At 39.7% G+C, this 27696-nt stretch overlaps 3 protein-coding genes and 2 long non-coding RNA genes across 6 annotated transcripts in view; 2 read left to right on the top strand and 3 right to left on the bottom strand.

Annotated features, from left to right (window-relative positions):
• The window catches only part of LOC121938838 (ubiquitin carboxyl-terminal hydrolase 3-like), a 40547-nt gene extending 20852 nt beyond the window's left edge, over positions 1–19695 (bottom strand). The window contains exons 1-5 of the mRNA XM_088081445.1: positions 19687–19695; positions 19514–19636; positions 19270–19421; positions 18419–18518; positions 18158–18237 (exon numbers count right to left, since the gene is read on the bottom strand). Coding sequence (XP_087937571.1) covers positions 18158–18237; positions 18419–18518; positions 19270–19421; positions 19514–19636; positions 19687–19695 — 464 coding nt within the window. The remainder of the gene's footprint in view (positions 1–18157; positions 18238–18418; positions 18519–19269; positions 19422–19513; positions 19637–19686) is intronic.
• On the bottom strand, positions 1332–4734 carry LOC148188967 (uncharacterized). The gene is made up of 8 exons (XM_088081416.1): positions 4140–4734; positions 3948–4021; positions 3213–3300; positions 2970–3092; positions 2643–2836; positions 1893–1985; positions 1551–1687; positions 1332–1342 (listed from the first exon to the last, which is right to left on the bottom strand). Exons 1-8 carry the CDS (start codon positions 4167–4169, stop codon positions 1332–1334), a joined length of 750 nt encoding a protein of 249 aa, XP_087937542.1. The 5' UTR covers positions 4170–4734.
• Positions 5799–17721, top strand: LOC148188966 (uncharacterized). Its single transcript, XR_015777301.1, has 3 exons — positions 5799–6225; positions 10873–10978; positions 17694–17721. It is a non-coding gene; the product is annotated as an uncharacterized LOC148188966 (long non-coding RNA).
• Positions 19696–19890: 195 nt separating the features above from the next.
• Positions 19891–22945, bottom strand: LOC148188965 (uncharacterized). 2 transcript variants are annotated; one of them, XR_015777300.1, is made up of 5 exons: positions 21363–21452; positions 21120–21242; positions 20771–20964; positions 20141–20233; positions 19891–19935 (listed from the first exon to the last, which is right to left on the bottom strand). It is a non-coding gene; the product is annotated as an uncharacterized LOC148188965 (long non-coding RNA). The 2 variants fall into 2 exon arrangements; XR_015777299.1 differs by having other exon boundaries at positions 21120–22945.
• Positions 22946–24255: 1310 nt separating this feature from the next.
• On the top strand, positions 24256–25719 carry LOC121964956 (trypsin-like; the record flags this gene model as incomplete). Its single annotated transcript, XM_088081444.1, has 4 exons — positions 24256–24416; positions 24890–24980; positions 25067–25351; positions 25453–25719. Coding segments are annotated over 4 exons (696 nt in total), but the record flags the coding sequence as incomplete, so codon positions are not given.
• Between the last annotated feature and the right edge of the window lie 1977 nt (positions 25720–27696).

Below are 27696 nucleotides of genomic sequence, written 5' to 3'. Positions count from 1 at the left end.
GTGTGTGTGTGTGTGTGTGTGTGTGTGTGTGTGTGTGTGTGTGTGTGTGTGTGTGTGTGTGTGTTCGTGTGTGTTCATGTGTGTTGCTGTGATGATGTCACTGGAAGAGGACAGGTGGATCTTACCTTCAGGTAGTCCTGGATCATCTCCTGGACTGAGCTTCCAGGCTCCAGGTTGAGAGACAGGTTGGTGAAGTTTTCCTCGTGTGCAGAAGAAGCTCCACAGCTGCTCATTAAAGGGACAGGACACAAAAAATTACAGAGGTGATGACAAAGGCACAGAGTCGAACAGATGGATTCCTTAATCAAGACAGTGCAGGCTATACGTTCATTTTTCAAAAGCGAGGTTATTAAACAAATTTCAGGACTGTTTCAATAGCTCAAAGATAAACAGTCAGGCTGCATCCACAATCTTGTCCTCTATAGTGCTCTACATCTACTGCCTAGCACTTTACCTGACTGTGTGTCCCAATGTAACTGCATGCAGCTCAGGCCTCATTTGCACTGCATGGTTCAACTCAACTCAGCTCTCTTTTAGCACAGGTCCTTTTCTCCATTTCGATTTCTAATGCTGATAACACCCTCTCAGTGGAGGGGGATTCTCAGCTAATCGCCAAAGCAGTAGCTCAGCTATTTAAAAGCAGCGCGTTGATGCAGGCGGTCCTGTGTCAGTGCTGATTCCCTTTGACCAATCAGCCGTCTGCAGCGTTTTAACTATCTTCTAGTAACGGCTCAGCTAACTTGAAACCTCGACAAAGTTGTACTATCCACAACTTTTACTAAAGAAAGCCAACAGAGAAGGAGTTGAGTTGAGTTGATCCGTGCCGTACCACGCAGCAGAGGTTAGAGTCACGGTGAACAGGCAGTAAACTGCTGTTGGCCTGGATGTAAAGTGTGAAAGTGATACACGCACAGACTGAAAGTGTGTTGGAAATTGTCTCCTGCTGTGTATCCTGTGTGTCTCTCTGTGCTCTTACGTCTTGCGTGTTCTGGTGGTCTGCATGTTGAACCCAAAGTGTCTCTCCACGGGCACCTGTAGCTCCATCCCACGCTGGCAGCGACCTCCTGCAGCAGCAGGGACTCTCTGCTCATCTGAGCCAGAAGAGTCGTCAGGAACTCGTGAGCATCCTGAACACACAGAGACACACAGAGAGTTTGAAGCACAGAGAGCAAACTATCAGGAGGAGGAGAAACAACAACAATCAGACTGGATGACTCACTTTCTGGCAGAAATCCTCAAACTCAGGAGCCCGGATTGAGACGAGCCACTTGAGGCTGTAGAGGGCCGTGAGCTTCTGGTCAACGTTCTGAGGCGGTGACACAGCACGATGTTCATGAAGCTTCTGCAGAGGGTGGAGAAGAAATCAGAGGTAAGTTTCCACAGTTATTTCACTTTGGTCATTAGGATAGAGTCTGCGTGTGTGTGTGTGTGTGTGTGTGTGTGTGTGTGTGTGTGTGTGTGTGTGTGTGTGTGTGTGTGTGTGTGTGTGTGTGTGTGTGTGTGGGTGTGTGTGTGTGTGTGTGTGTGTGTGTGTGTATGTGTGTGGCTGCTGTACCTAAATAGTTTAGCTTCAGGCACCAATTGCCACAGCTCCTCCCAGCAGCGGACGTCTGTGGTGAACTGCGCCAGCGTGATGAGACTCTGGAGGCTGGAGTTCATGTAGCAAATCTGGGATGGATTTGGAAACCTGACACACAAACAGAACTCATCTCAGCACACACGAGCATCACGAACACGGACAAACTGGAGCTCTTTTTCTCTTTCCTTTTAACATTAGAGAGTTTGAATATCAGTTTCTATGATTTGTTGAAAAAGCAGCAAAGATGTTCTTCCAGGATGAAGGTGTTTGACAGAAAACTGTGTTTCTTGTGTTTTTTGGCAGATTTACTCACCCAAACCATTTCTGCTGAACTGCCGGCCTCCGAGTGCTGATGATCTGCGGGACATCATCTACATCACTGAAGTGGACCTGACGAGTTCTGGTTCTACAGAAAGAAAGACACACAAACACACGCTCAACAAACATGACAGACATTTTCAACTGAAGTAAGCATCGTGGATCTATCAACAGAGCTGATGTGACTCAAGCGTCCACTGAAGAGATGAGAAAGTAGGCCACGCATAAAACAGGGTTCCCACAGATCCTTAAAAACCTTCAAAGATATTACCTACCATGAAGAGGTCACCGAGCATTTCTTTACAATTTCTTGTATATTTTATAGACCAAACAATGAACTGACAAATTGAAATAATAATTTGCAGAGTAATCGATAATTATCGTTCGCCCTACGACTAATATTTGTATAACTGTAGTGGGTGGAAACGTGCATTTATTCACTTTTTCTTGCATCAGTCAAATTTGCATAGAAAATTGCACTAAACTCAGCTCTAACCCAACCAAGACGACTGAAGCTAGCAGCTAGAAACACAAACGAAGAAGAAGGCAAAAAGTTCTGAACCCGTCCATTAAGAGTAAAGAAACATTACAAATCTAATCAGACATCCAGTGACAGCTTTAGAGATGGCTGAGACCAAATTTCAGTTGGTACCAGAAACAGTTCTGAGCATGGATCCTCGCCCCCTCTCTTATTGTTGTTGTGCTTTTGAATAAGAAGTTAGAGCGTGTGATTGGGTGGACGTACCTGTCGGAGGACGTGTCCCTCGTGGTATGTGGACGGCTCACAGGCTGGACCACGGGACACTCGTCCTTCTTCTTTTTCTCCACCTCCTTCTTGGGCTCTTCGTCCTCTTCCTCAGGGATGAACGCCACCACCTCAGTGACCTCATCTGGAGCATGAGGAGTCTCGCCTGCAGCTGGAGCCACTCGATGTTTTCTCTGTTAGCGGAAACACAAACTCTCAAGGTTCAGTATTCCATGTTTTTCTCTGTAATGTACAAGTCCAGTCTGGTAAATGTGTGTGTGTGTGTGTGTGTGTGTGTGTGTGTGTGTGTGTGTGAGAGAGACATACTTTGCAGCGGTCAAAGGCTCTGCATATCCAGCAGCGCTTCTTGTCTGCTTTGACATGTCCAGCTGTTGTTGTGGTGGCTGGATCATGTTGGATCGCAGGTTCCTCTGGACGTCTTTTTGTCTTCTAAAAAAACCATCAGAATAAACCATGTTGAGTATATTTTGTTCCCAGAGCCTAAATATGAATCCTACAAAGAATTAAAATGGGTTCATGTGAAATCTTGGCACTTCCTGTGCAACATACCAAAAGTCGGCCGAACAGTCTGTCCCGCCAAGGAGTCCTCCCAGGACGATCCTCCACAGAGGGCTTGGCGGCAGGAGCGTCTGAGACTCTGGTGAGAGACACAAACACAATTCATTAGCAGAGATTGTTCAAAGAGATGAATCATTCTTTATTGTAAATACAACATGTTAGCAATGTCAACTTTTAGTCAACTAAATAGTCAACTGACACAAAAACAAGTCCAACAATGTCAGCAACTGATTCAACAATTAAGTCATTTATTGAGCAAAAAATCTCTTTTGAATCATCGTAAACTATAAATGATTCATATCTTTGTCCAGACCATTTAAATAATAAGATGTAGATATAACATTTATTTCATTTATAAGGTATAATGAAACACAATTCATGCTATGAAATCTGAGCAAAATGGCTTGGTTTGTTTGAAAAAAAACATTGGAAGAAGGAACTAAGTGAACTGGTTAAAAGAAAATAAAGATGCATTTGGTAACATCAACATGTGAATGAAACTCAACAGTCAACTAAAAGTTGCATAATGTTGCTTTAATGCAGGTGTGTCTATTTAACTGGCAGCGTGGAGAGTTTAGTTACTCTTGATAGCCTATTTTTTAACTCCTTCATATAACTGATTTGATCAAAATATCACAAAACACCACTTTAAACTGCATCAAACTATGCAGCTCTTTCTATTTGTCTAGTTATCAAGTTAACGTCTTCAAAGGTAACTTTTCTTACCTTACACTAGAGACAGAGCGAGGTCTTCTGCTCTCCACAACCTTCTCAGCTTTCTCAGCTGCCTTTTGATTTCTCTGTAAAAGTTGAAGTAAAATATATTTCAGTGCAAGTTGTCAAAAAAGATTTGCTTCATAGCTGACTTCAGAGACAACAGAATCTACAAAAACTTGCTGAAAGATCTGTAATACATACCTGTCGTCCACAGCAAGGTAGATTGAACATGGTTGCCGATGGTTTTGTAGCTAAAGTCAGCTCTCAACAAAGGGTTAACCTGTTCAAAGCGTCTGCAAATGTCAAACTGAGAGCCTGTGACTCTGAAGTCCTATTAGAAGATGTTCCGTTCAGAATTTCTCAAGATTCTACTGTTTTGTTCCATCTGTTCCATAATAGAATGCATCCATGAGCCTTTTTTAAACATGGCACCCGCTAACCAACAGTGACATGCTGCAACTTTTGGTCTCTAAGTACACATGAAAAAGTTTCAAAGATTTCAGCAAGCCATATAAAGTAGACGGGTATTCATATTGAACCTTTGAACATGTGCAAATTATTGGAAAAATCCGAATTGTGCAAAACATCAGCAAAACAAAAAAGTTGTAAAAAAGTTAAGAGAATGACATAATAATACACATGAAAAGTAAAAAACAAAAAAGAAAATGACCGACTGAACCAAACAAATTTAAAAAAAATATACAGGTATTTTACATATAACATTTTAAATATAAAAAGAAATGAAAATGACCTGATAATATGCAACAAAGTAAAAAATAAAAAGACAAAAATATCGAAACAAACACAATTCAATTTTTAAATATGTGAATATATTTATTTAGTTTGGTCTATTACACAATCGTCTATATTATATATATGTATATATGTGTATATATATACATATATATATATATATTGTTTTTTCTGGACAACTTTCCCTTTTTTGTGGTTATTTTCTCATCAGCAACACTTCTTTTTTAAAACAAATTTTATGTTGTTTTGTTGTCACCTTTTACTATTGAGTTGCAATTTGTTGCCTATTTTCCATGTGTTTTTGAAAGGTTTTAAAAGCTCAACTAGCTTGTGGAAGGCATCTGAAGACAGCACAAGAAAACTGCTCTGTATCCAGGTTTCAAAGGGTTAATGATAAGTCCGGTGATACTCTTATTATCAATAATTCCCATAAAAAATCCCGCTTTCATAAAGCTGCATAGCTGTCCAAAATCACTGATAAAAACCATCAATAAGCCACACTGTTGCACTGAGGGAGCTCCATTCTGCACACACAGGTTGGGCCCCAGCATGGAGATCTTGATCCCCACTAGAGGTCGCTAAAGTTTCACTGTGGGTAACCAGGCATGTATTGTTTTTTATACAGTATAAACAGAAGGCCTGTATGTCAAGACTGTATTCATTTCTGTGAAGAAAAGTAAGTCAAATAGTTTTTGTTTAAAGTTTAGATTGTTATTCAGGTTATTCTTATGAAACATCTCACAGGACAAGGACACGGTGAAGACCAGAACACAAGCTGGACTCACAGAGCCTTCCCTCTCTGCTGGTCGGCCTCGTCCTGCATTATATGGACCAGGTGGTTATACTGCTGTGGGACACCTTATACCAGATGTTTCTGACCATGTGTCTCCCTTTTTGTTCCTCACTTATGATGTGAAATAATATGGCAGAAAAGTGGCACAGTGAAACTGACCTTTGACCTTTTGGATATAAAATCTCATCATTTTATCCTTTTTGGCACTTACTAACCCTAACCCTAACCCTAACCCTAACCCAAAATTTTGTCATAATTTAACTATAAATTCTTGAGTTATTGCCAAAATTAATAATGTCTGAGAGGTCATTAACCTTTAACCTTTGACCTTCATGTCAAAGAAAATCCTTCGAGGTGTTCTTGACATAAATGGGACAAAAATAGAATGGACAGGCAGATGGACGGACAACCCAAAAACATGCGGGCTTCGCCGGCACAGAGGCATAAAAACTCTGCAGACTGAACTCTGAAATCAGTTGTTGTAAATGACTTTAAAAAGTAAATGACTCCATCACATTAGGTTAAAGCACAAGTTCATTCACTTCCTGTAAGCTTTTATTTTGATAGTCCCATTTCCTTTTTTGATCCTATGAGACCTTTATTTTGATGCCTGTTTGGAGGGAAACAGGATACTGTGGCCAAAATGTTTGAGAACAAAGGAGGGAAAACAGTGAAACTTTACTCTGCAATATCAAACTGGCTTTCTTGTAAAGTCGAGCGTCCGGCTGGAATGGAAACAAGGTGCAGTGATATTTAACATGTTTTCTTGTTTACGTTGTTTTCGTTCTTTTTTAAAAGTATCATAGATTTCAAATTTCAAAATCCTCCTTTTTAGTTCGCCGCCTTTCAAGACTTTTCAAAGATTAACTTAATACATTTGAATACCAGTTCAGGCCCTATTTTTAAATAATGAATTCAGTGCCTTTTAAGACTTTTTAGGGATGAACGGGAACCCTGAGTATTTATGGATAATGGTTGTGTTTGCAAAGGGATAAGAGCTTGTTTTATTTATTTCTGTGTACTTTTGTAGCTCTTACGGTGTTTTTGGAGCCAGATACATAGAGCTGTGTGTGCGCAGAGAGGCAGAAACATGCAAACGCTTTCTTTTTGTCAGATCTCTAAAGCTGTGCGTATGCCTGATTGTGATTCTGGGCGCACAGGCATGAGTCTCATTTCATCACCCAAAGTTTGTCATAAATGGAAGTAGAAACGCCCTTTGCATGTTGACACGAGTGCCCCTCCACAAATCATTACAGCTGTCAGTGTGAAATACAGCAAAAAAGTGAAATTTCACTGTCTGTGTTACATTACCGTCATTACGCACAGCTGTGGATATTTGTAGCATCTGCACCACCAATTCATCACATTTCTGCAAATCATTGTCAAAGTGAAATCTTGATCATTCTGGTTATTAAACATCAGAATGAGTCATTCACAGAGCTCAAGTAAAACCTCACTTTACAAAAATCTCCATGATAAAATGAAATGATCGCTAACAGGGAGGTTAATGTCAATAAAAATAACGCTGAAATGCATCACTCCTATAGAATTAAACACTTTAAAAATGTGCCTTTCATTGACATTTTTCACAGTGCAGTCTAAGATGTAAAAAATAAAGCAATCAGTTCATTTGGCAATGAACCTTAAAACAATTTTCTTCCATTCAACCTACATTTAATCTCAATGTTAGCATATTTCCCACAGCTATCTCAGCTAAATCTGTGTGTAGGTGGCCCTGAGGAATGCATGAAGTGTGCACATTTTCATTGCACACGCCTCCTTCTAAATACCAGTTTATGTTTGGGAAAAACACAAAGAGATCAAAGTAAAGGGGGAAAAACACATATATAGTCAAAAGAATTAACAAATAATATTCATTTAAACTAAAGATGCAGGAAGAGAGAAACAAACTATAATCACACCAAATGGATAACCACTCAAAAGGTCTGACAGTACAGTTCATTCACTGCTGCCATCTGCTGGCCGTTTTGAGCAGGGACCATCAATCGTTTGTCAAATAGTACGCAGAGTCAGGGGATTTAGACAGTGCTCTTTTTGTTGTTGTTTTGTTTTTTTATAATAAATGCACATTTGACCAGGGGGCTGGAGTTCCAGGATTATGACCAGAACATAATCCTGGGCTATTATTTGCTGAAATTATTGACCTCAACAGGCTTATATTTGGGACAGGCGTCTGGGACGGGCTTTTATTTCCTTTCAAACAGCAGTGTTGCTCAGCAAAGATAGGGAATGGGGAATACAATCAAATTGTTTATTTAACCTTTTGAAACCTGGGCAAATTGACTTTATTGTTTTTTCAAAAACATAGGAATAAGGTAATGAAATTACCTGAACGCCCCCAACCAATAAAAAGCAAAGCAAGAAATTATCTGAAAGAAGTCATTTAAAAAATTCTAATAATTCAGTAAAAAATAAAAATGTACTTATGTATACAGTTCACTGAATATTTTTACTTAACTTTAGTAAAAGTAGTCTTCTACAGACACTAATCTCTTTTTTTGCAACCCTGTTTACTCTGCCTGTAATACCATCTTCTTTGGTGCTCATGCTGTCAGTAAAATTGACTGAATGGTTGAATTGCAGATAATCTTACCAAGCTAACATTGTGAGAAGTATGTCCATGTTTACAAAAGTTGAAACATACTGTTGATGCATATTGTATGCATGATCTAAGCAGCTAACTAATGTAGTCCAGCAGGTAGCCAACAACCCGTTTATACCTCCGTTTTATAGGCCTTTAATCAAGACGAGCCTTTATTTGTCAAAATGTGAAGCCACACTGGCCTGCTGAAAGGGACTGGCCGTTTATTAGGACCAGGCTTATATTTTAAGATTTACTGTGCATTTTCTTGTTTACCAGTGGGTAGGTAGAGCAGAAGTAGACTGAACTTTGGGAAGTGCTTAAATCTTCTTTGTGCACATTTTCTTGTTAGCGTTAGCCTATTACTCACCCAGCTGCAGAAACAAGCACGGGCATCAGTTTCAGTCGGCCCTGGTTGTGCTGTCCACTTGTTTAGGCCATGCAGTGGATGTCGTGGAGTTCCTGTCAATAATAAAATAGAGAATAAAGTCAAATTAAATGAGAGCATATCTTTTTCATTAGAAAAAAAGAAAAGAAAGCAGGACAGATGTTTTACCTGTTTGGCTTCTTCATGCTTTTTCCTTCTCTCCACTTTTCTTGAAAGAAATGAAAAAGATGTAAAGTTAGTTAAGGCAGACATACAGATCTGCATACACAGTGTCTGCTACTTGCATCAGTGGCAAACTAACACAGTTTGTGCATTTTAACACTAAATCCTTTCAAACTTGGGCAAAAAATAGAAGGAAGGCGATGAGCAACTCAACAAAAAAATTACCCAAAATTTTGCAACAAATTAGTATTTTTGCAACAAAATCCCCTGGAAAATTATCAGGACATATATGTATATATAACGTATAATTCTAATAATCAGAAATATAATTTCTAGACATTTCCCCTTTTTGATAATTTCTGATAATTTCATATCTCTCCTTTATTTTATATTTATTTTCAGTTCATTTTATGTCAATTTTCTCTCATGTCACTGAAGAGAATTAAACCTTTTGCTCAGGTTTCAAAGGTTCAAATACCTGTGAAGACATACAGATGTCCATCTAGGTTTCAAACAGTTAATCAGCATTTAGCTGTTATATAAAAATCTATATTAGATGAGACTGCACTCCTGTCAGTCACTGAGTCACTGAGACTGGCTCGAGCGGCTGGTCAATCCTCTGTCCTACTGCTGCTGGACCTGTCTGCTGCCTTTGACACGGTGAACCATCAAATCCTCCTCTCCACGCTCTCTGAGCTCGGCATCTCAGGTTCTGTCCTATGGTGGTTCAAGTCCTACCTCACAGGCAGATCCTTCAGAGTGTCATGGCGAGGAGAGGTGTCTAGGTCACATGGCCTATCGACAGGGGTTCCTCAGGGGTCGGTGTTTGGTCCCCTACTCTTCTCTCTGTACACCACCTCACTCGGTGCAGTGATCCGCTCCCACGGTTTCTCCTACCACTGCTATGCTGATGACACTCAGCTCTTCCTCTCCTTTCCACCTGATGACAGAACGGTCTCAGCTCGGATATCAGCGTGTCTGGCTGATATCTCCACATGGATGAAGGAACGCCACCTTCAGCTAAGTCTGTCTAAGACCGAACTCATGGTCTTTCCAGCTTGTCCATCTGTTCAGCCTCGGATCAGTGTCCAACTTGACTCGAGCCTACTTGTGCCCACAAACTCAGCCAGAAACCTGGGTGTCATGATTGATGACCAGCTGACCTTTAAGGTTCATGTGGCCTCAGTTTCTCGGTCTTGCCGTTATGCCCTCTACAACATCAGGAAGATCAGACCCTTCCTGACCCAACAGGCCACACAGCTTCTGGTTCAGGCTCTTGTGATCTCACGCATTGACTACTGCAACTCTCCTCTGGCAGGCCTCCCTGCATGCTCATTCAAACCTCTTCAGATGATCCAGAATGCAGCAGCACGTCTGGTCTTCAACCAGCCCAAAAGAGCACATGTCACCCCGCTGCTAATTTCTCTTCACTGGCTTCCAGTGGCAGCCAGAATCAAATTCAAAGCACTTCTCTTGGCTTACAAAACAATCACAAGAACTGCTCCAGCCTACCTGGAATCCCTGATCCAGGTCTACTCTCCTTCTCGCCCACTACGCTCTGCATGCGAAAGACGCCTGGTGCTTCCAGCCCAGCACGGCTCTAAATCTCTAGCCAGACTCTTCTCTTCTGCTGTTCCCAAATGGTGGAACAAACTTCCAAACTCTGTGCGTTCTGCTGAGTCCCTTTCTACCTTTAAGAGACAATTGAAAACTCATTTGTTCCGAGAACACCTCGGCACTTAACCTGACTCTTCTCCGCTTTGCCCTTTGGGGTCAATTAAGTCAGAAGGTCCAAAACCCAGCACCTAATGATTATCTAGCACTGACAAAGTTGTGTGATGTTGTATGTTGACTGTCATCATAAGTAGTGATACTGAGATTGTTGAATCTCAGATGCTGAGATCGCTACTGGTTATTACTTAGTTTCAAAAAAAAAAAAAAAAAAAAAAAGGGAGGGGGGGGATGCTGTGCGGCACTTCTTCTGCCACTAGACGGCAATACCTGTGACCAATCACACCTGAAGCACCTTTTGCACTTACTAAGGGTTTTTTCCTTAAGTCTAAATTCTTGCTTGTGTTGTACGTCGCTTTGGATAAAAGCGTCTGCTAAATGAAATTGTAGAATTGTAGAATTGTATATTAAATTTAAGTTCTTTTAAAAAGTACATTTCATTGTAGAAAAAGTTGTCATCATTACCTTGTTCTCTCCTCCTCTTTCTGCCTGCCATCCTCTCCAGGTGGAGCCCATCCTGTCATGTTGATATGAAGATAAAAGAGGAGCATGAGTGACAGCTCTGCCAGCATCAACAAAAGTTCATGACGACAGTCTGCTCTTATGTAAAGGTAGGATGTGCAGACAAATCAACAGTGAATCATGCTGCTACAACAGCTTTAGCTTTAGCTTCATATTAAGCACTTCATATTTTGTGTTATACACCTTGAATTGCAAACATTCTTACACACTTTATATTTTCATGAATAAATTACGGATTATCATTATAATCGGATCAACAACATCTTGCTTTAAGGTTTAGTCTCAGTGGGCTGTGTTGACTTCAATTGTAGGCGCTGGTACGCCATCTTTTCTCATGTCTGCTGCTGTCCATGGATCTATTATTTAATCTGGATACAGCCGTGAGGCGGGGCCTCATTCATTCCCATGAGAGCTGCTCATTGGCGCATGAAGCAGAGAAAACTTTTTTTCCCGCTCACACAAGTTACCCGAGTCGAGTGCTCGAGGCGAACAGCGCTCGTGCACGAGCATTCCTCTCATATTAGCTTAGCTTATTAGCAACAGCAGCTAATCGGTGGTATAACTACAGCGGTGCTGTCGGTTTAATATTTACCTGATAATCTGATAATGGTATATTTATCTCTCTATACACACACACACACACACACACACACACACACACACACACACACACAGACACATCGACATACAACTTATCAGGGAATCATATCGTAATCACGACCAGAGAAATTAAATGAACAGAATCAAAAAGTGTTGTGCCCACAAAAATATAATAAAAGGTGGTGCCTTGTAACGTTGCCCCGTGTATTATTACACAGTTGAACTTTAACTGAATACTACGTTCAGTACCGTTTAGTAAATGTCACTAGTGCTCCACACTGATAACCGGCAGTTTGAATACTGACCGTAGACTGTATATACGGTCTCTGATACAGACACGGTAAGATTTCCATATTACAGGCTTTACAGCCGACAGCGTATGGATGTGTTGTAAGATGGTAAAAATAATGAATTATGATTCAAAAATATCCATTACTACAGCCGGCACAAAGCCTGTGTTGTGTCAGAGACTCCAAGAGTTACATGCATGTTTACGCGGTAGAGTCCCGCGGGTCCTATGTGGGTTTATTTATGTCTGGATTTTTGGAAAATGGCGCATTTTCCGTCTTTAGAACTTAATATTTGTAATATTGGCTATTAAAAAAATGCATTCTGAAAAGTCAACAAGTCTCAAAAAAATATCCAGTGATTTAAGGATGTGTCTTTCCAAATGTTAAGCAAATGGGGAAAAGTCTTTCCGGGCCAGTGTGCATCACCTGACGCTGTAACTCCACTTTCAGCCACTATGTAAATTTTGCTTCAGAGCGTGGTGCACTTCCTGGGGGCCTGCATGAAGCAGAGAAAACTCTTTTTCTGGGTTTAGAAAAGTGTAAAATACCCGGATCTTCTGGCCCATAAAGCATGCGTAGAAGTGATTAACAACAGCCGAACGCGGCCGAGTGCAGCCGAGTACCCGAGCACTGACTCTGACTCACTGCCTCGCTCACACAGATGACCCGAGTGCTCGAAGCGAACAGCACTCGTTCACGAGCACGAGCTTAGCTTATTAGCACCAGCCGCTAATCGATGGTATAACGATATGATAATGATAATCTGATAATGGTATATTTATCTCTCTACACACACACACACACACACACACACACACACACACACACATATACAACTTATCAGGGAATCATATCGTAATCACGATCGGAGAAATTAAATTAGCAGAATCAAAAAGTGTTGTGCCCACGAAAAGATAATAAAAGGTGGTGCCTTGTAACGTTGCCCCGTGTATTATTACACAGTTGAACTTTAAGTAAATACTACGTTCAGTACCATTTAGTAAATGTCTCTAAGACGCCCATATTACAGGCTTTACAGCCGACAGCGTATAGATGTGTTGTAAGATGGTAAAATGATGAATTATGATTCAAAAATATCCATTTCTACAGCCAGCACGAAGCCTGTGTTGTGTCAGGGACTCCGAGAGTTAAATGCGCATTTGTTTTTGTTTTTTTTTACATCAGTTTCAACATTTAAAATTCAATATTTACAGATTTGTCAGTGTCAGAGTTCACCAAGTCTCCTCAATACTGAGCACCTGACCATACAATAAATACAAAACTTAAAGCTGTTGTAGCATTTCACAGTATATAGAGGCTGTGGGTTTTTGATACTGTAAGTATACTTTTTTGATGATACCCCTTGTAAAAGATATATGGTCGAGTTCTCACTCTTCACCTGAGCCAGACAGGGCCCCAAAAGCCTGACCGATTTGGTCTGAAAATATGCGCTTATTAGCCAGGTCAGGTAGAGGAAAAAAATTGTGAATGAATGTAATTTTACATAAATAGTTGTTTAAAGGGAGACCTATTATGCTTTTGTTTTTTTTGTGTTGTCTTTATTGTTTTGAATAGCATTTTTGTGCTTGTAAAAGGTCTCCTAGCTAATAAAGCCCAAAGTTCAAGTCGAAGGGAGCTCTTTCTTCCTCAGAAGTCAATGCTCCGAAGCTGCCAAACCAAATGACATTGCTTTTGCTTCTTTTTTAGTAGTAGTAGTAGTAGTACTTTATTCAGTCATCAAATATAATACAATAAACAGTATCATCAGTATAAACAAAAACAGTCTGTGTATGGTGTAGAGACTGAACAGGTTTATGCAGAAGCAAAATGCTTATATATGCTGAACCTACATGCTCATCAATTTAAGCTACCTTTCAAAATGTAAAAAAAAAAAACAACAAAAAACATATTCATGTTTGTACCCTTCAAAAATTGCTTAAAAAACCATTCTTTTGAAAACCAAAAGTGAATTACGCATTTTTAAACTTATACTCGCATAATTCCAGAAATTGACCCCAATAAAAGAGATGCACCTCCTTTTAAATCCCTTTTTAGCTTTTTGTACAGTAAACCTATAAACACCTCTCAGATCATATTTGCTCTCCTGTATCAAAAAGAACTTTTGCTCAGAGTCTGGGAGTGACACTGATTTTGCTTTGAACATTATTTGCATTATTTTACAATAAAACAAGTCATTAAATTTCAAACATGAGAATTTAGAAATGGTGGATTTGTGTGAGCATAATAATCAGTTCCAGATCCATATGGCTCGTTTTTGTACAACAACTATTGAGTTTTTAGTTGTTTTGAAGGTTGATCCCCAAAGTTCTACACAGTAAGACATGTAAGGTAAAACAAGTGAGCAATAAATTATATGTTGGGCCCATTAATTCAATACATCCCTAGATTTATACAGGATTCCTGCTGACTTGCTGAGATTTTCCCTCTAATATAATCAAAATGTTGTTTCTATGATAATTTATGATCAATCACAACCTCAAGGAATTTTGTTTCATGAACTCTTTCAATATTAATATCGCATATTTTTAATTCAATATCACCAGTAATTTCTTTTTGATTTCCAAAAATCACAAATTTAGTTTTATTTATATTCAGAGACAATTTGTTTACATCAAACCAAGTTTTGAGGATTTCCAGCTCCCTTTCCACAGTATTCAAAAGTTCCTTTAAATTTTAACTGGAACAAACAAAATTTGTGTCATCTGCAAAAATTACAAATCTTAACAGATCTGTAACGTTGCAAATATCAATAATATAACGTGTAAACAGTTTTGGACCAATCACAGATCCTTGGGGTACTCCACAGGTGATCTCCTTAAATCCTGACATGGTAACTTTTATTTGTACACACTCTGTCTGCTGTGTAAGTAACTTCGTAGCCAAGAATAAGCTGTACCACGTATCCCATACTTCTCCAGCTTCATCATTAATCGGCTGTGATCTACAGTATCAAAAGCCTTCTGTAAGTCCACATAAATACCAACAGAACATTCATCATTTTCATTAGCCATTGCAATTTCTTCAACCATCTGCATTACTGCATCAGAAGTAGTTCTGTTTTCTCTAAATCTGGACTGATTTTCACTTTATAATTTATTTTTACTGACAAACGAATCTTATTGTCCATGTGGTGCTTGTCCTTTTTTTGAATACTGAATTACCTTTGCTAGTTTCATATTATTAGGAAAATTCCCTTTTGAAAAGACAGATGACATATATAGGTCAGAGGTCTGACTTCTTTAATAATTACCATATCTATGTCATTTATGTCAGATGATCTTTTGTTTTTGAACTGTCTTTCAGTGTCAATCACGTAATTTTCATTTACTCCACTAATAAACATTGAGCGGATATATGCAACTCAAGAATATACTCTTAAATTTCATAAAATGAATTTCAATCGTCAAACTCTCCATGATGTCATCAATAACTTTACTGTCTTCCATAGAGAAATCGGAAGTTACAGGTCCTGGGATTTACTACTTTTAAAACCAATTTTACAAAATGAATAAATAAATAAGTAAAGCCACATCAGCTCCTGAGGATTAATGACAAAGGAAAGGTCGGCAGCTCCAGCATCAGCTAGCAGTAGTTTCTTGATGTCAGCTTGTGTAACTGGTGGATAGTTGAACCACAGACTAGAAGGAGCATGGACACCATGCTGGATGCTCACATGGACCCCCTTGGTCACTGTAGAAGCTGTGTTGGTGCTCTCATAGAGAGACACATTGGACAGTAAATGTTCCAAGGTCCCTCCAAAGATCCCTCCACTGGTGACGGGCAAAGCCTTTGGGTGCCTCTGATGAAGATTTTAGCCTCTGATGATAACTCCTCTGACGACCATGTTCTCTCCAGGACTGAAAGCAATCTTTAATTTGAACTGTACTTGCCTGTACTTAGTTTCTGTACTTTTGCCTGCTGATTGGCCCTTTTACCCACATGGTCAGCATTGTAGCTGGCACACTGTCTGTAATTCCATGTTTACATTGCAAACTGAGGAACTTCTAATGGTGCCATTTCACCAGAATGTAAACAAAAATAAGTTAAATTTCGAGGCTAGCATAAGTTAAATTATGGCAAAATTCTGCGTCCTGTTAATCCCCCAACACATTATGGGAACTGCACTTTTGAAACTTTATGTGTGATATATAAGTACCACTCGGTCAAATGATAATAAAAGAAGTGATACAATCCACTAATATTATCCTTTTTTGTATAGCACTCAATATTTTTGGAGCAGCATACAGGCCTGCAATGTGTTTTTTATGACTATGTGTGAAACCATAGGATATATTATAACTCAACACAATAACCTTTTCTACGGTTATTTACCTATGTGACAACAATACCATCTGAAACTATTTTATGACTTATGTCTTCTTTTGAACCTTTAATTAGAGGTCTGTTGTTGCATTACCATGCATTTATTTGCATTTAGCACCTTTTTAAAATAAACTTACCCCACATGCATTGAATATGTTTTTCAGCACAAACCCAGCTATAAACCTGACTTATCCTTTTGTGAAGTAAAACAGTACAAAGATGTCAGGTGCACAAAGACAAATTGCACAGGAACCTATAAAACTACAAATCTGTGGTGATGATCACTTAATATATTATGGATCACTTCAAGGCTGCAAAAATACTGTTTGATGATTAATACACACAAATACAGCAGAAACATGTAGGGAATTATATTACAATCTGTGTACATGTTTCTGTGCCCTTTTTAATTGAAAGTCAATGTGTGCTAAAGTAAATCACTAAAAATATGAATTATTTACCGGTTTTCACAGCTTGTCTGTGGATGATTTATGAATAAAGTCAACCTACTTTGAATGACAAACAAAAGCTCTGAATCTTGAGTGTTTGTGTATCTAAACCAACATGAGACGCAGGATGTGAACCCGCATTTTCACTCTCCTGTAAGTTATTTCACCATAACACAGAGAATGTTGTTGTGGAGACATTCAGGAAAATCACTGTTGAACCAAGATTTAAAATGACAGAGAACAAGTTAAACACAGAAAAATGATTCTTAATTTTTGAGTTTTTATTTATTTATTTGAAGTTAGTTTTTCCCAGAGAGCAAGCCAATTTGTTACAGACCAACTCATCTCCAATCATGATGATAAAAATGATTATGAGTCCAATTCATTGCCAATGTAGTCCGAATTGTGTTGGAGACGAGTTCTGATTGGGTCTGGTCTTGATTGGACGGCGACGGCGGCGAGGAACAACTTCCTGTCACAGGAAGAAACCTCGGGAGGAACCAGGCTCTCTGAGAGCAACCCCTCCTCCTGAGGGCTGGGGGGAAACTCCTGCTGCTTCACGCTGCTGCTCCTCTGGTGGGCCGCTGGTCGTCCTTCACCATCCGGTGGTCCATCACGGGCGTCCATCCTCGCCTTCACGGCCTGCGGAAACACAGAGAGAGAACAGACATACCTACCTGAGCCCAGATCACCTGGGCGGGATCATCACGCCTCCACGTGGCCTCCTCCACTGCTCTACATCTGAGAACACACAGAACACTTGGAGTCAGTACAGAGTCGCTGGACTAACTGTCAGAGTCCGTGTGACTCCAGGATGTGACGGTGTCCTCTTACCATCCGTTGCTGGTAGAAAAGGATGTAGGCGTCACGCTGACGCTGCTGGCAGACCGAGGACCCGGTGGTGCGTGTGACCTCTGAGTCGTTGAAGGTCAGCCAGCGGTCAGCGGGTCATCCAAATCCACATCTGGATGCAGACCTTCACTGATGTAGTGTCCTAACGGGAGACAAATCAGCGTTACATCAGATGTCTTAACAAGTAGAGGTTATAAAACATAGACTAAGATCAGATATACAACAGTGATTTAACAGCAACATGAAACATTTAATGTCTCCTTTCTCAGGAAAAGAAAAGATGTCTTACCTGCGTGCGCTCCGAGCCGAGATGGCTGATGATGCTCACCAGACTGTACCAGCCGTCACCCCGAGAGAGAACACAGGGAAAAAGAGTTAGTGTTACACACACACACACACACACACACACACACACACACACAAACACCAGTTCACACAGACCAGATGTTTCCTTTGTAGCTGATCTCAGACGAGTTATTTCTTACCTGCTCTGAGACCACCATCAGCTCCCTGAAGAGGTCGACCTGGTCTCTCAGCTTCTGCAGCCCCAGCCACTGGCGTGAAGGTGAACCGCTTCAAATGCAGCATCAGCACTCTGTGGACAGGAAGTGAAAAGAAGAAAACGTGTGAGCAGGTTGCACAAGATCAATGGTGTTCATTCTTAATAATTTTCTCAAACATTTCACAGTTAATCTCAATTATCTCGTATTTAATCAACTCTAACTATTGTCACTTACTTGGGCAGCGTGTGAAGGCTGACTGCTGGCTGGACGAGTTGGCGCCGCAGTCGCACCTGAAATCCAACTCTGACTCCTGAAACAGCACAGAGACAACATGCTGTCAGATATACATGAACTAACAAGGACTGTGTGTGTGTGTGTGTGTGTGTGTGTGTGTGTGTGTGTGTGTGTGTGTGTGTGTGTGTGTGTGTGTGTGTGTGTGTGTGTGTGTGTTGCTGTGATGATGTCACTGGAAGAGGACAGGTGGATCTTACCTTCAGGTAGTCCTGGATCATCTCCTGGACTGAGCTTCCAGGCTCCAGGTTGAGAGACAGGTTGGTGAAGTTCTCCTCGTGTGCAGAAGAAGCTCCACAGCTGCTCATTAAAGGGACAGGACACAAAAAATTACAGAGGTGATGACAAAGGCACAGAGTCGAACAGATGGATTCCTTAATCAAGACAGTGCAGGCTATACGTTCATTTTTCAAAACGTGAGGTTATTAAACAAATTTCAGGACTGTTTCAATAGCTCAAAGATAAACAGTCAGGCTGCGTCCACAATCTTGTCCTCTATAGTGCTCTACATCTACTGCCCAGCACTTTACCTGACTGTGTGTCCCAATGTAACTGCATGCAGCTCAGGCCTCATTTGCACTGCATGGTTCAACTCAACTCAACTCTCTTTTAGCACAGGTCCTTTTCTCCATTTCGATTTCTAATGCTGATAACACCCTCTCAGTGGAGGGGATTCTCAGCTAATCGCCAAAGCAGTAGCTCAGCTATTTAAAAGCAGCGCGTTGATGCAGGCGGTCCTGTGTCAGTGCTGATTCCCTTTGACCAATCAGCCGTCTGCAGCGTTTTAACTATCTTCTAGTAACGGCTCAGCTAACTTGAAACCTCGACAAAGTTGTACTATCCACAACTTTTACTAAAGAAAGCCAACAAAGAAGGAGTTGAGTTGAGTTGATCCGTGCCGTACCACGCAGCAGAGGTTAGAGTCACGGTGAACAGGCAGTAAACTGCTGTTGGCCTGGATGTAAAGTGTGAAAGTGATACACGCAGAGACTGAAAGTGTGTTGGCATTTGTCTCCTGCTGTGTATCCTGTGTTTCTCTCTGTTGTCTTACCTCTTGCAGGTCCAGGTGGTCTGCATCCTGAACCCAAAGTGCCTCTCCACGGGGCCCCTGTAGCTCCATCCCACGCTGGCAGCGACCTCCTGCAGCAGCAGGGACTCTCTGCTCATCTGAGCCAGAAGAGTCGTCAGGAACTCGTGAGCATCCTGAACACACAGAGACACACAGAGAGTTTGAAGCACAGAGAGCAAACTATCAGGAGGAGGAGAAACAACAACAATCAGACTGGATGACTCACTTTCTGGCAGAAATCCTCAAACTCAGGAGCCCGGATTGAGACGAGCCACTTGAGGCTGTAGAGGGCCGTGAGCTTCTGGTCAACGTTCTGGAGCGGTGACACAGCACGATGTTCATGAAGCTTCTGCAGAGGGTGGAGAAGAAATCAGAGGTAAGTTTCCACTGTTATTTCACTTTGGTCATTAGGATAGAGTCTGCATGTGTGTGTGTGTGTGTGTGTGTGTGTGTGTGTGTGTGTGTGTGTGTGTGTGTGTGTGTGTGTGTGTGTGTGAGTGACTGTGGCTGCTGTACCTAAATAGTTTAGCTTCAGGCACCAATTGCCACAGCTCCTCCCAGCAGCGGACGTCTGTGGTGAACTGCGCCAGCGTGATGAGACTCTGGAGGCTGGAGTTCATGTAGCAAATCTGGGATGGATTTGGAAACCTGACACACAAACAGAACTCATCTCAGCACACACGAGCATCACGAACACGGACAAACTGGAGCTCTTTTTCTCTTTCCTTTTAACATTAGAGAGTTTGAATATCAGTTTCTATGATTTCTTGAAAAAGCAGCAAAGATGTTCTTCCAGGATGAAGGTGTTTGACAGAAAACTGTGTTTCTTGTGTTTTTTGGCAGATTTACTCACCCAAACCATTTCTGCTGAACTGCCGGCCTCCGAGTGCTGATGATCTGCGGGACATCATCTACATCACTGAAGTGGACCTGACGAGTTCTGGTTCTATAGAAAGAAAGACACACAAACACACGGTCAACAAACATGACAGACATTTTCAACTGAAGTAAGCATCGTGGATCTATCAACAGAGCTGATGTGACTCAAGCTTCCACTGAAGAGATGAGAAAGTAGGCCACGCATAAAACAGGGTTCCCACAGATCCTTAAAAAACCTTCAAAGATATTACCTACCATGAAGAGGTCACCGAGCATTTCTTTACAATTTCTTGTATATTTTATAGACCAACGATGAACTGACAAATTGAAATAATAATTTGCAGAGTAATCAATAATCATCGTTAGCCCTACGACTAATATTTGTATAACTGTAGTGGGTGGAAGGAATAAAGTTCTGAACCCGTCCATTAAGAGTAAAGAAACATTACAAATCTAATCAGACATCCAGTGACAGCTTTAGAAATGGCTGAGACCAAATTTCAGTTGGTACCAGAAACAGTTCTGAGCATGGATCCTCGCCCCCTCTCTTATTGTTGTTGTGCTTTTGAATAAGAAGTTAGAGCGTGTGATTGGGTGGACGTACCTGTTGGAGGACGTGTCCCTCGTGGTATGTGGACGGCTCACAGGCTGGACCACGGGACACTCGTCCTTCTTCTTTTTCTCCACCTCCTTCTTGGGCTCTTCGTCCTCTTCCTCAGGGATGAACGCCACCACCTCAGTGACCTCATCTGGAGCATGAGGAGTCTCGCCTGCAGCTGGAGCCACTCGATGTTTTCTCTGTTAGCGGAAACACAAACTCTCAAGGTTCAGTATTCCATGTTTTTCTCTGAAATGTACAAGTCCAGTCTGGTAAGTGTGTGTGTGTGTGTGTGTGTGTGTGTGTGTGTGTGTGTGTGTGTGTGTGTGTGTGTGTGTGTGTGAGAGAGACTTACTTTGCAGCGGTCAAAGGCTCTGCATATCCAGCAGCGCTTCTTGTCTGCTTTGACATGTCCAGCTGTTGTTGTGGTGGCTGGATCATGTTGGATCGCAGGTTCCTCTGGACGTCTTTTTGTCTTCTAAAAAAATCATCAGAATAAACCATTTTGAGTATATTTTGTTCCCAGAGCCTAAATATGAATCCTACAAAGAATTAAAATGGGTTCATGTGAAGCCTTGGCACTTCCTGTGCAACATACCAAAAGTCGGCCGAACAGTCTGCCCCGCCAAGGAGTCCTCCCAGGACGATCCTCCACAGAGGGCTTGGCGGCAGGAGCATCTGAGACTCTGGTGAGAGACACAAACACAATTCATTAGCAGAGATTGTTCAAAGAGGTGAATCATTCTTTATTGTAAATACAACATGTTAGCAATGTCAACTTTTAGTCAACTAAATAGTCAACTGACACAAAAACAAGTCCAACAATGTCAGCAACTGATTCAACAATTAAGTCATTTATTGAGCAAAAAATCTCTTTTGAATCATCGTAAACTATAAATGATTCATATCTTTGTCCAGACCATTTAAATAATAAGATGTAGATAATAACATTTATTTCATTTATAAAGTATAATGAAACACAATTCATGCTATGAAATCTGAGCAAAATGGCTTGGTTTGTTTAAAAAAAAACATTGGAAGAAGGAACTAAGTGAACTGGTTAAAAGAAAATAAAGATGCATTTGGTAACATCAACATGTGAATGAAACTCAACAGTCAACTAAAAGTTGCATAATAATGCTTTAATGCAGGTGTGTCTATTTAACTGGCAAAGTGGAGAGTTTAGTTACTCTTGATAGCCTATTTTTTAACTCCTTCATATAACTGATTTGAACAAAATGTCACAAAACACCACTTTAAACTGCATCAAACTATGCAGCTCTTTCTATTTGTCTAGTTATCAAGTTAACGTCTTCAAAGGTAACTTTTCTTACCTTACACTAGAGACAGAGCGAGGTCTTCTGCTCTCCACAACCTTCTCAGCTTTCTCAGCTGCCTTTTGATTTCTCTGTAAAAGTTGAAGTAAAATATATTTCAGTGCAAGTTGTCAAAAAAGATTTGCTTCATAGCTGACTTCAGAGACAACAGAATCTACAAAAACTTGCTGAAAGATCTGTAATACATACCTGTCGTCCACAGCAAGGTAGATTGAACATGGTTGCCGATGGTTTTGTAGCTAAAGTCAGCTCTCAACAAAGGGTTAACCTGTTCAAAGCGTCTGCAAATGTCAAACTGAGAGCCTGTGACTCTGAAGTCCTATTAGAAGATGTTCCGTTCAGAATTTCTCAAGATTCTACTGTTTTGTTCCATCTGTTCCATAATAGAATGCATCCATGAGCCTTTTTTAAACATGGCACCCGCTAACCAACAGTGACATACTGCAACTTTTGGCCTCTAAGTACACATGAAAAAGTTTCAAAGATTTCAGCAAGCCATATAAAGTAGACGGGTATTCAAATTGAACCTTTGAACATGTGCAGATTATTGGAAAAGTCTGAATTGTGCAAAACATCAGCAAAACAAAAAACTTGTAAAAAAAGTTAAGAGAATGACATAATAATACACATGAAAAGTAAAAACAGGCAAGAAAATGACCAACTGAACAAAACAAAATAAAAAAATGCATGTATTTTACATATGACATTTTAAATTTAAAAAGAAATGAAAATGACCTGATAATATGCAAAAAAGTAAAAAAAACAAAAAGACAAAAACATCGAAACAAACACAAAACAGTTTTTAAATATGTGAATATATTTATTTAGTTTGTTCTGTAACACTATTGCCTATATTATTTCAGAATGTATGTATATATATATATATATATACACATATATATTGTGTTTTGTTTTTCCTGGACAACTTTCCCTTTTTTGTGGTTATTTTCTCATCAGCAACACTTCTTTTTTAAAACAAATTTTATGTTGTTTTGTTGTCACCTTTTACTATTTAGTTGCAATTTGTTGGCCATTGCCTATTTTCCATGTGTTTTTGAAAGGTTTTAAAAGCTCAACTAGCTTGTGGAAGGCATCTGAACACAGCACAAGAAAACTGCTCTGTATCCAGGTTTCAAAGGGTTAATGGATAAGTCCGGTGATACTCTTATTATCAATAATTCCCATAAAAAAATCCCACTTTCATAAAGCTGCATAGCTGTCCAAAAACACTGATAAAAACCACCAATAAGCCACACTGTTGCACTGAGGGAGCTCCATTCTGCACACACAGGTTGGGCCCCAGCATGGAGATCTTGATCCCCACTAGAGGTCGCTAAAGTTTCACTGTGGGTAACCAGGCATGTATTGTTTTTTATACAGTATAAACAGAAGGCCTGTATGTCAAGACTGTATTCATTTCTGTGAAGAAAAGTAAGTCAAATAGTTTTTGTTTAAAGTTTAGATTGTTATTCAGGTTATTCTTATGAAACATCTCACAGGACAAGGACACGGTGAAGACCAGAACACAAGCTGGACTCACAGAGCCTTCCCTCTCTGCTGGTCGGCCTCGTCCTGCATTATATGGACCAGGTGGTTATACTGCTGTGGGACACCTTATACCAGATGTTTCTGACCATGTGTCTCCCTTTTTGTTCCTCACTTATGATATTAAATAATATGGCAGAAAAGTAGTAGATTTAGAAAATCACTTTAAAAAATCTAAGAAAAATGCTAGTGAAAAAATGTCAAGGGAAAAAGGAAAAAAAAAAAACAAGGCAAAAATAAAAAACATTGAGGGGAAAACCATCTGTATAATTGCCATAATTACATATTTAAAATAATTTGACAGTTTTTATTTATTTGTTCTTTTTTGACCTGTCCAGGGTGTACCCCGCCTTCCGCCCGATGACAGCTGGGATTGGCTCCAGCCCCCCCATGACCCTTACGAGGACAAGCGGTTACAGAAAATGACTGACTTTCTTTTTCCTTTTTCCAGTTTTATTTTTTAAATTAATTTTATTGTTTGTTTTTTTTTCTAATTTCTTGCTCTTTTCATTGCTAATTTCCTTCTTTCCATGTTTGCAAAAAATCCAGCCAATATGTTTAGGTTTCAAAGGATTAATTGGGACATCGATCTAATTTTCATTCTAACTTTTTTTTGTAGCAAGTGGAAGTGAAATCGTACATGGGGGAAAGGCCAAGGAGAACTCCTTGCTGTACATGGTCCCGCTGCAGAACAGAAGTGGTCAACATTTTTGTGGAGAATTCCTCATCCGTAAAGACATTGTGGTCTCTGCTGCACACTGTGCAGAAGGGTGAGTTTCCTCTTTTAGCCATTAGAAATCAATGTGAATACTATATAGTATTTAGATGTGTAATATAAGAATAATATCAAATAAGAGATTTTACCCATTGAGACTTGGGTTGATATCAGTTTTTTTGTGCTGTGTCAAGATGCCTTTCACAAACTATTTTACCCTTAAAACTGAGCAAATGGGTTTGTTTGTTCTTTTTATTTATTTATTTTTTATTATTCTTTTCAAAAATAATGGGGAAAAAGGCAATAAGTAACATGGCAATAAATGTCCTTCAAATTGCAAGAAATTAGTAACAGGTGTCACAAAAATGACCTGAAAATTAGTTTTAAAAAAGAGGGAAAATGTTTTTAAAAAATCTAGGGAGAAATGTCCATTTGTATTATTACTACATGTTAACATTACATTGACGGAAAAAAAATTTATACTTTTTTTTCCGTCACACATGCTGTTCTTGGCACCCACAACCTCAGTAAGCCTGGATTGAGACTGAACATCGCAAAGAAGCACTTAAACCCTACTTATCGGGGAATAGAACATGGTAGCGACATCATGGTCCTTCAAGTACATACTCTCAGGCAACATCATACATATATTTTTTTATTTTTATTATCAGATCTATTTTTCAGCATTTGCTTGGTTAATTGAAGTCTGCTGAAATAATGTTTTTTTCTGATTGTGTGCGCCTCGAGCTGGTTGGGAATGCCCTACTGGACAACACAGTACAAACCATACCACTGCCCAGATCTGCAATGAACATTAAAGAGTGCCAAGTTGCTGGATGGGGTTTGACTGAGAGTGGTAACCCTGTTGCTAATCTGAGATTTGTGGATGTGTCTATCATTATGCCACAACTCTGTAAGGATCAATGGCCTGGTCTTCCTTCTAATGTTATCTGTGCAGGTGGATATGACACAATGAAAGGATTCTGTCAAGTATGTTTTTTTTTCTAGATGATGTCAGCTGGTGTAGAAATGCTACAAACAAATTTGATCAAAAAATGAATTAACACATTAAGCTTTTTTTTCCCCAACAGGGCGACTCTGGTGGTCCTCTGCTGTGCAGCGGGGTAGCTGTTGGTGTTGTGTCTTTCAACAAAAACAAAAACTCTCACTACCCACATGTACCCAACGTCTACACGGACATCAAAAAATACCTTCCCTGGATCAACAGCATCCTCTCAGCTTCTGAGTGAAATCTTGTGCAGAGTTTGGCTTTAGCATGCATTCATTGTAACAGCTTTGTGGCATCCCAAATTGCTCTGTCAGAGTGGCTGAAATTCAAAATAAAAGTTTATTACAAATCTCATTCTCAATTTCCTTTTGTAAAGATCGCAAGAAGAACACATAAAATGTATTTAACCCTTTGTCAGCTTATTAATGTCAGTTTTCATGGGCTGCATTCAAATGCAGCATTTAAGCTGAAAGCTGATGATCAACTTGGCAAGAAATGACTCACAAATTGCAAAAGAAAGAATAAAAAGTCACAAGAAAATGACATAAAAACTATCGGGGAGGGCTGGGGTCATCACAAACACATATCGTTTCAACACATTTGTGAGCCAATTCAGTTTAAGTTCTTTTGAAAACACAAAGGGAAAAAAATGCAATGAGCAAGAAATGTCCCACACATGAAATGAAATTACATAATTAAAAATGTTTTAAACAAATATGAAGGAAATTGTGCAAAAAATATTGATAATTACCATAATTATTTATTGAAAATTTTATAAATTATGCTACAGTATTATTTTTACATTTCATACATTTGGGTATTTCCTTGTTTTGTTTTGTTTTTTCATTGATGTAATTGTCAGGTAATTTTGTTGTGCCTTTTCATCATTTCTTGCAAATGTTTGTGTCATTTCCTTATAACTTGATCATTGCCGTCCTCTCATGTTTTTAAAAGAAATCAAGCCAATTAGTTCGGGTTTCAAGGGTTTCAATTACCAGACAATAATTTGGTGACCCCCTGCAGTAATTCTGAGGATCCTTTTGGATCACTGACCCCTTGTTGAAGACCCAGGATGTAAGGAATACATTTTTTTTAATGTTTTTGATGGTGGCGTTGAGTGCATGTCCCCAGTTGGTCCAAGGGCTTGACCTCACTACCAGTCACTATTAACTAAGAAAAACAAACTACAGACCATCTTTAGATGGGATTGCTCCAGTCACAATACAGCAACTCAAAAAAATATGGACCAGAAGCGTCAAATTAGGGCGCTGACTGCATCTCGAATAGCTGCAACACATTTGCAAAATACACACACATATAAACACTATAAAGTAAAATGCTGCAGAGACATGAGTACAACTGACAAAGGTGCAACCAGGAGAAACCAGGAGCAACCAGAAGCGCCTGGTGTCACCTCAGCTTTGGCAGTTATTTTGTACTGATGGTGACACTGAGGATTGCACTGTGCCAGTTTATCCACTAGATGCTACTGTTGCTATGCTCATTAGTATTAGTGAAAGTCTTGTAACCCTGTCCTGCCTGCTTTTACCTGTCCATACGAATATGTGTTGAAGGGGGGTCACATAATTAAGGACCAAGATGCAGCATTTTTTTTTGTTTTCTGTATTTATATAGAACCTTTACAAACAGTTGTTTATAAAAGACAGGAGCCAAACAGAGAAAGGTGGGGGGCAGTCTAAAAGGCCAGAACAAAATACATATACAAAGTTCAACAAGAATAAAGCACATTTTTAGAAGGTATTACAAAAATATAAAAATAAATGCAATAAAAGATGATGAAAATAATAAGAGCACTGCAAAAACTGCCGATCTAACCAAGTGTAATAATCTTATATTTAGATTAAAAAATCTAGTTAGTCTTGTTTTAAGTATAAATGAATTATCTAGTGCTGACTAGGAATGATCATTTGACTTAATTCAAGTAAATATCACTTGCCTGGTCTTGTTAAGCATCTTTGTCTTTTTCTGAGTTATTTTTAACTAGATACAGGAGACAAGTCTGGAAACATCCACTTCAGGTCTATAGAAACCTTATTTTAAGCACTAGTATGTCCAACTAGGCTTAAATAAATTGCTTGAAATGAGTGTTTTTGATCTTATTTCAAGATTTTATGGGCTATAATGAGAGTCACACAGTTTTACTGGTTTTAAGACATCTTAACAAGCAAAATTTGTTTACTGCACTGGCAGCCAAATTTGCTTCTTTTAAGTGCAAGTATGCTTAAATCTAGGGTGTTTGGCCTTAAATTTGACAGGCCATATTTGGAGTGAGGACATCTCACAAAGACGACAAGATGAGACGACA

This window comes from Plectropomus leopardus, chromosome 8, assembly GCF_026936395.1.
Source record: "Plectropomus leopardus strain MGB_pleo_1.0 chromosome 8, ASM2693639v1, whole genome shotgun sequence".
Taxonomy (NCBI): domain Eukaryota; kingdom Metazoa; phylum Chordata; class Actinopteri; order Perciformes; family Serranidae; genus Plectropomus; species Plectropomus leopardus.
This window is presented reverse-complemented; position numbering and strand designations above follow the sequence as displayed.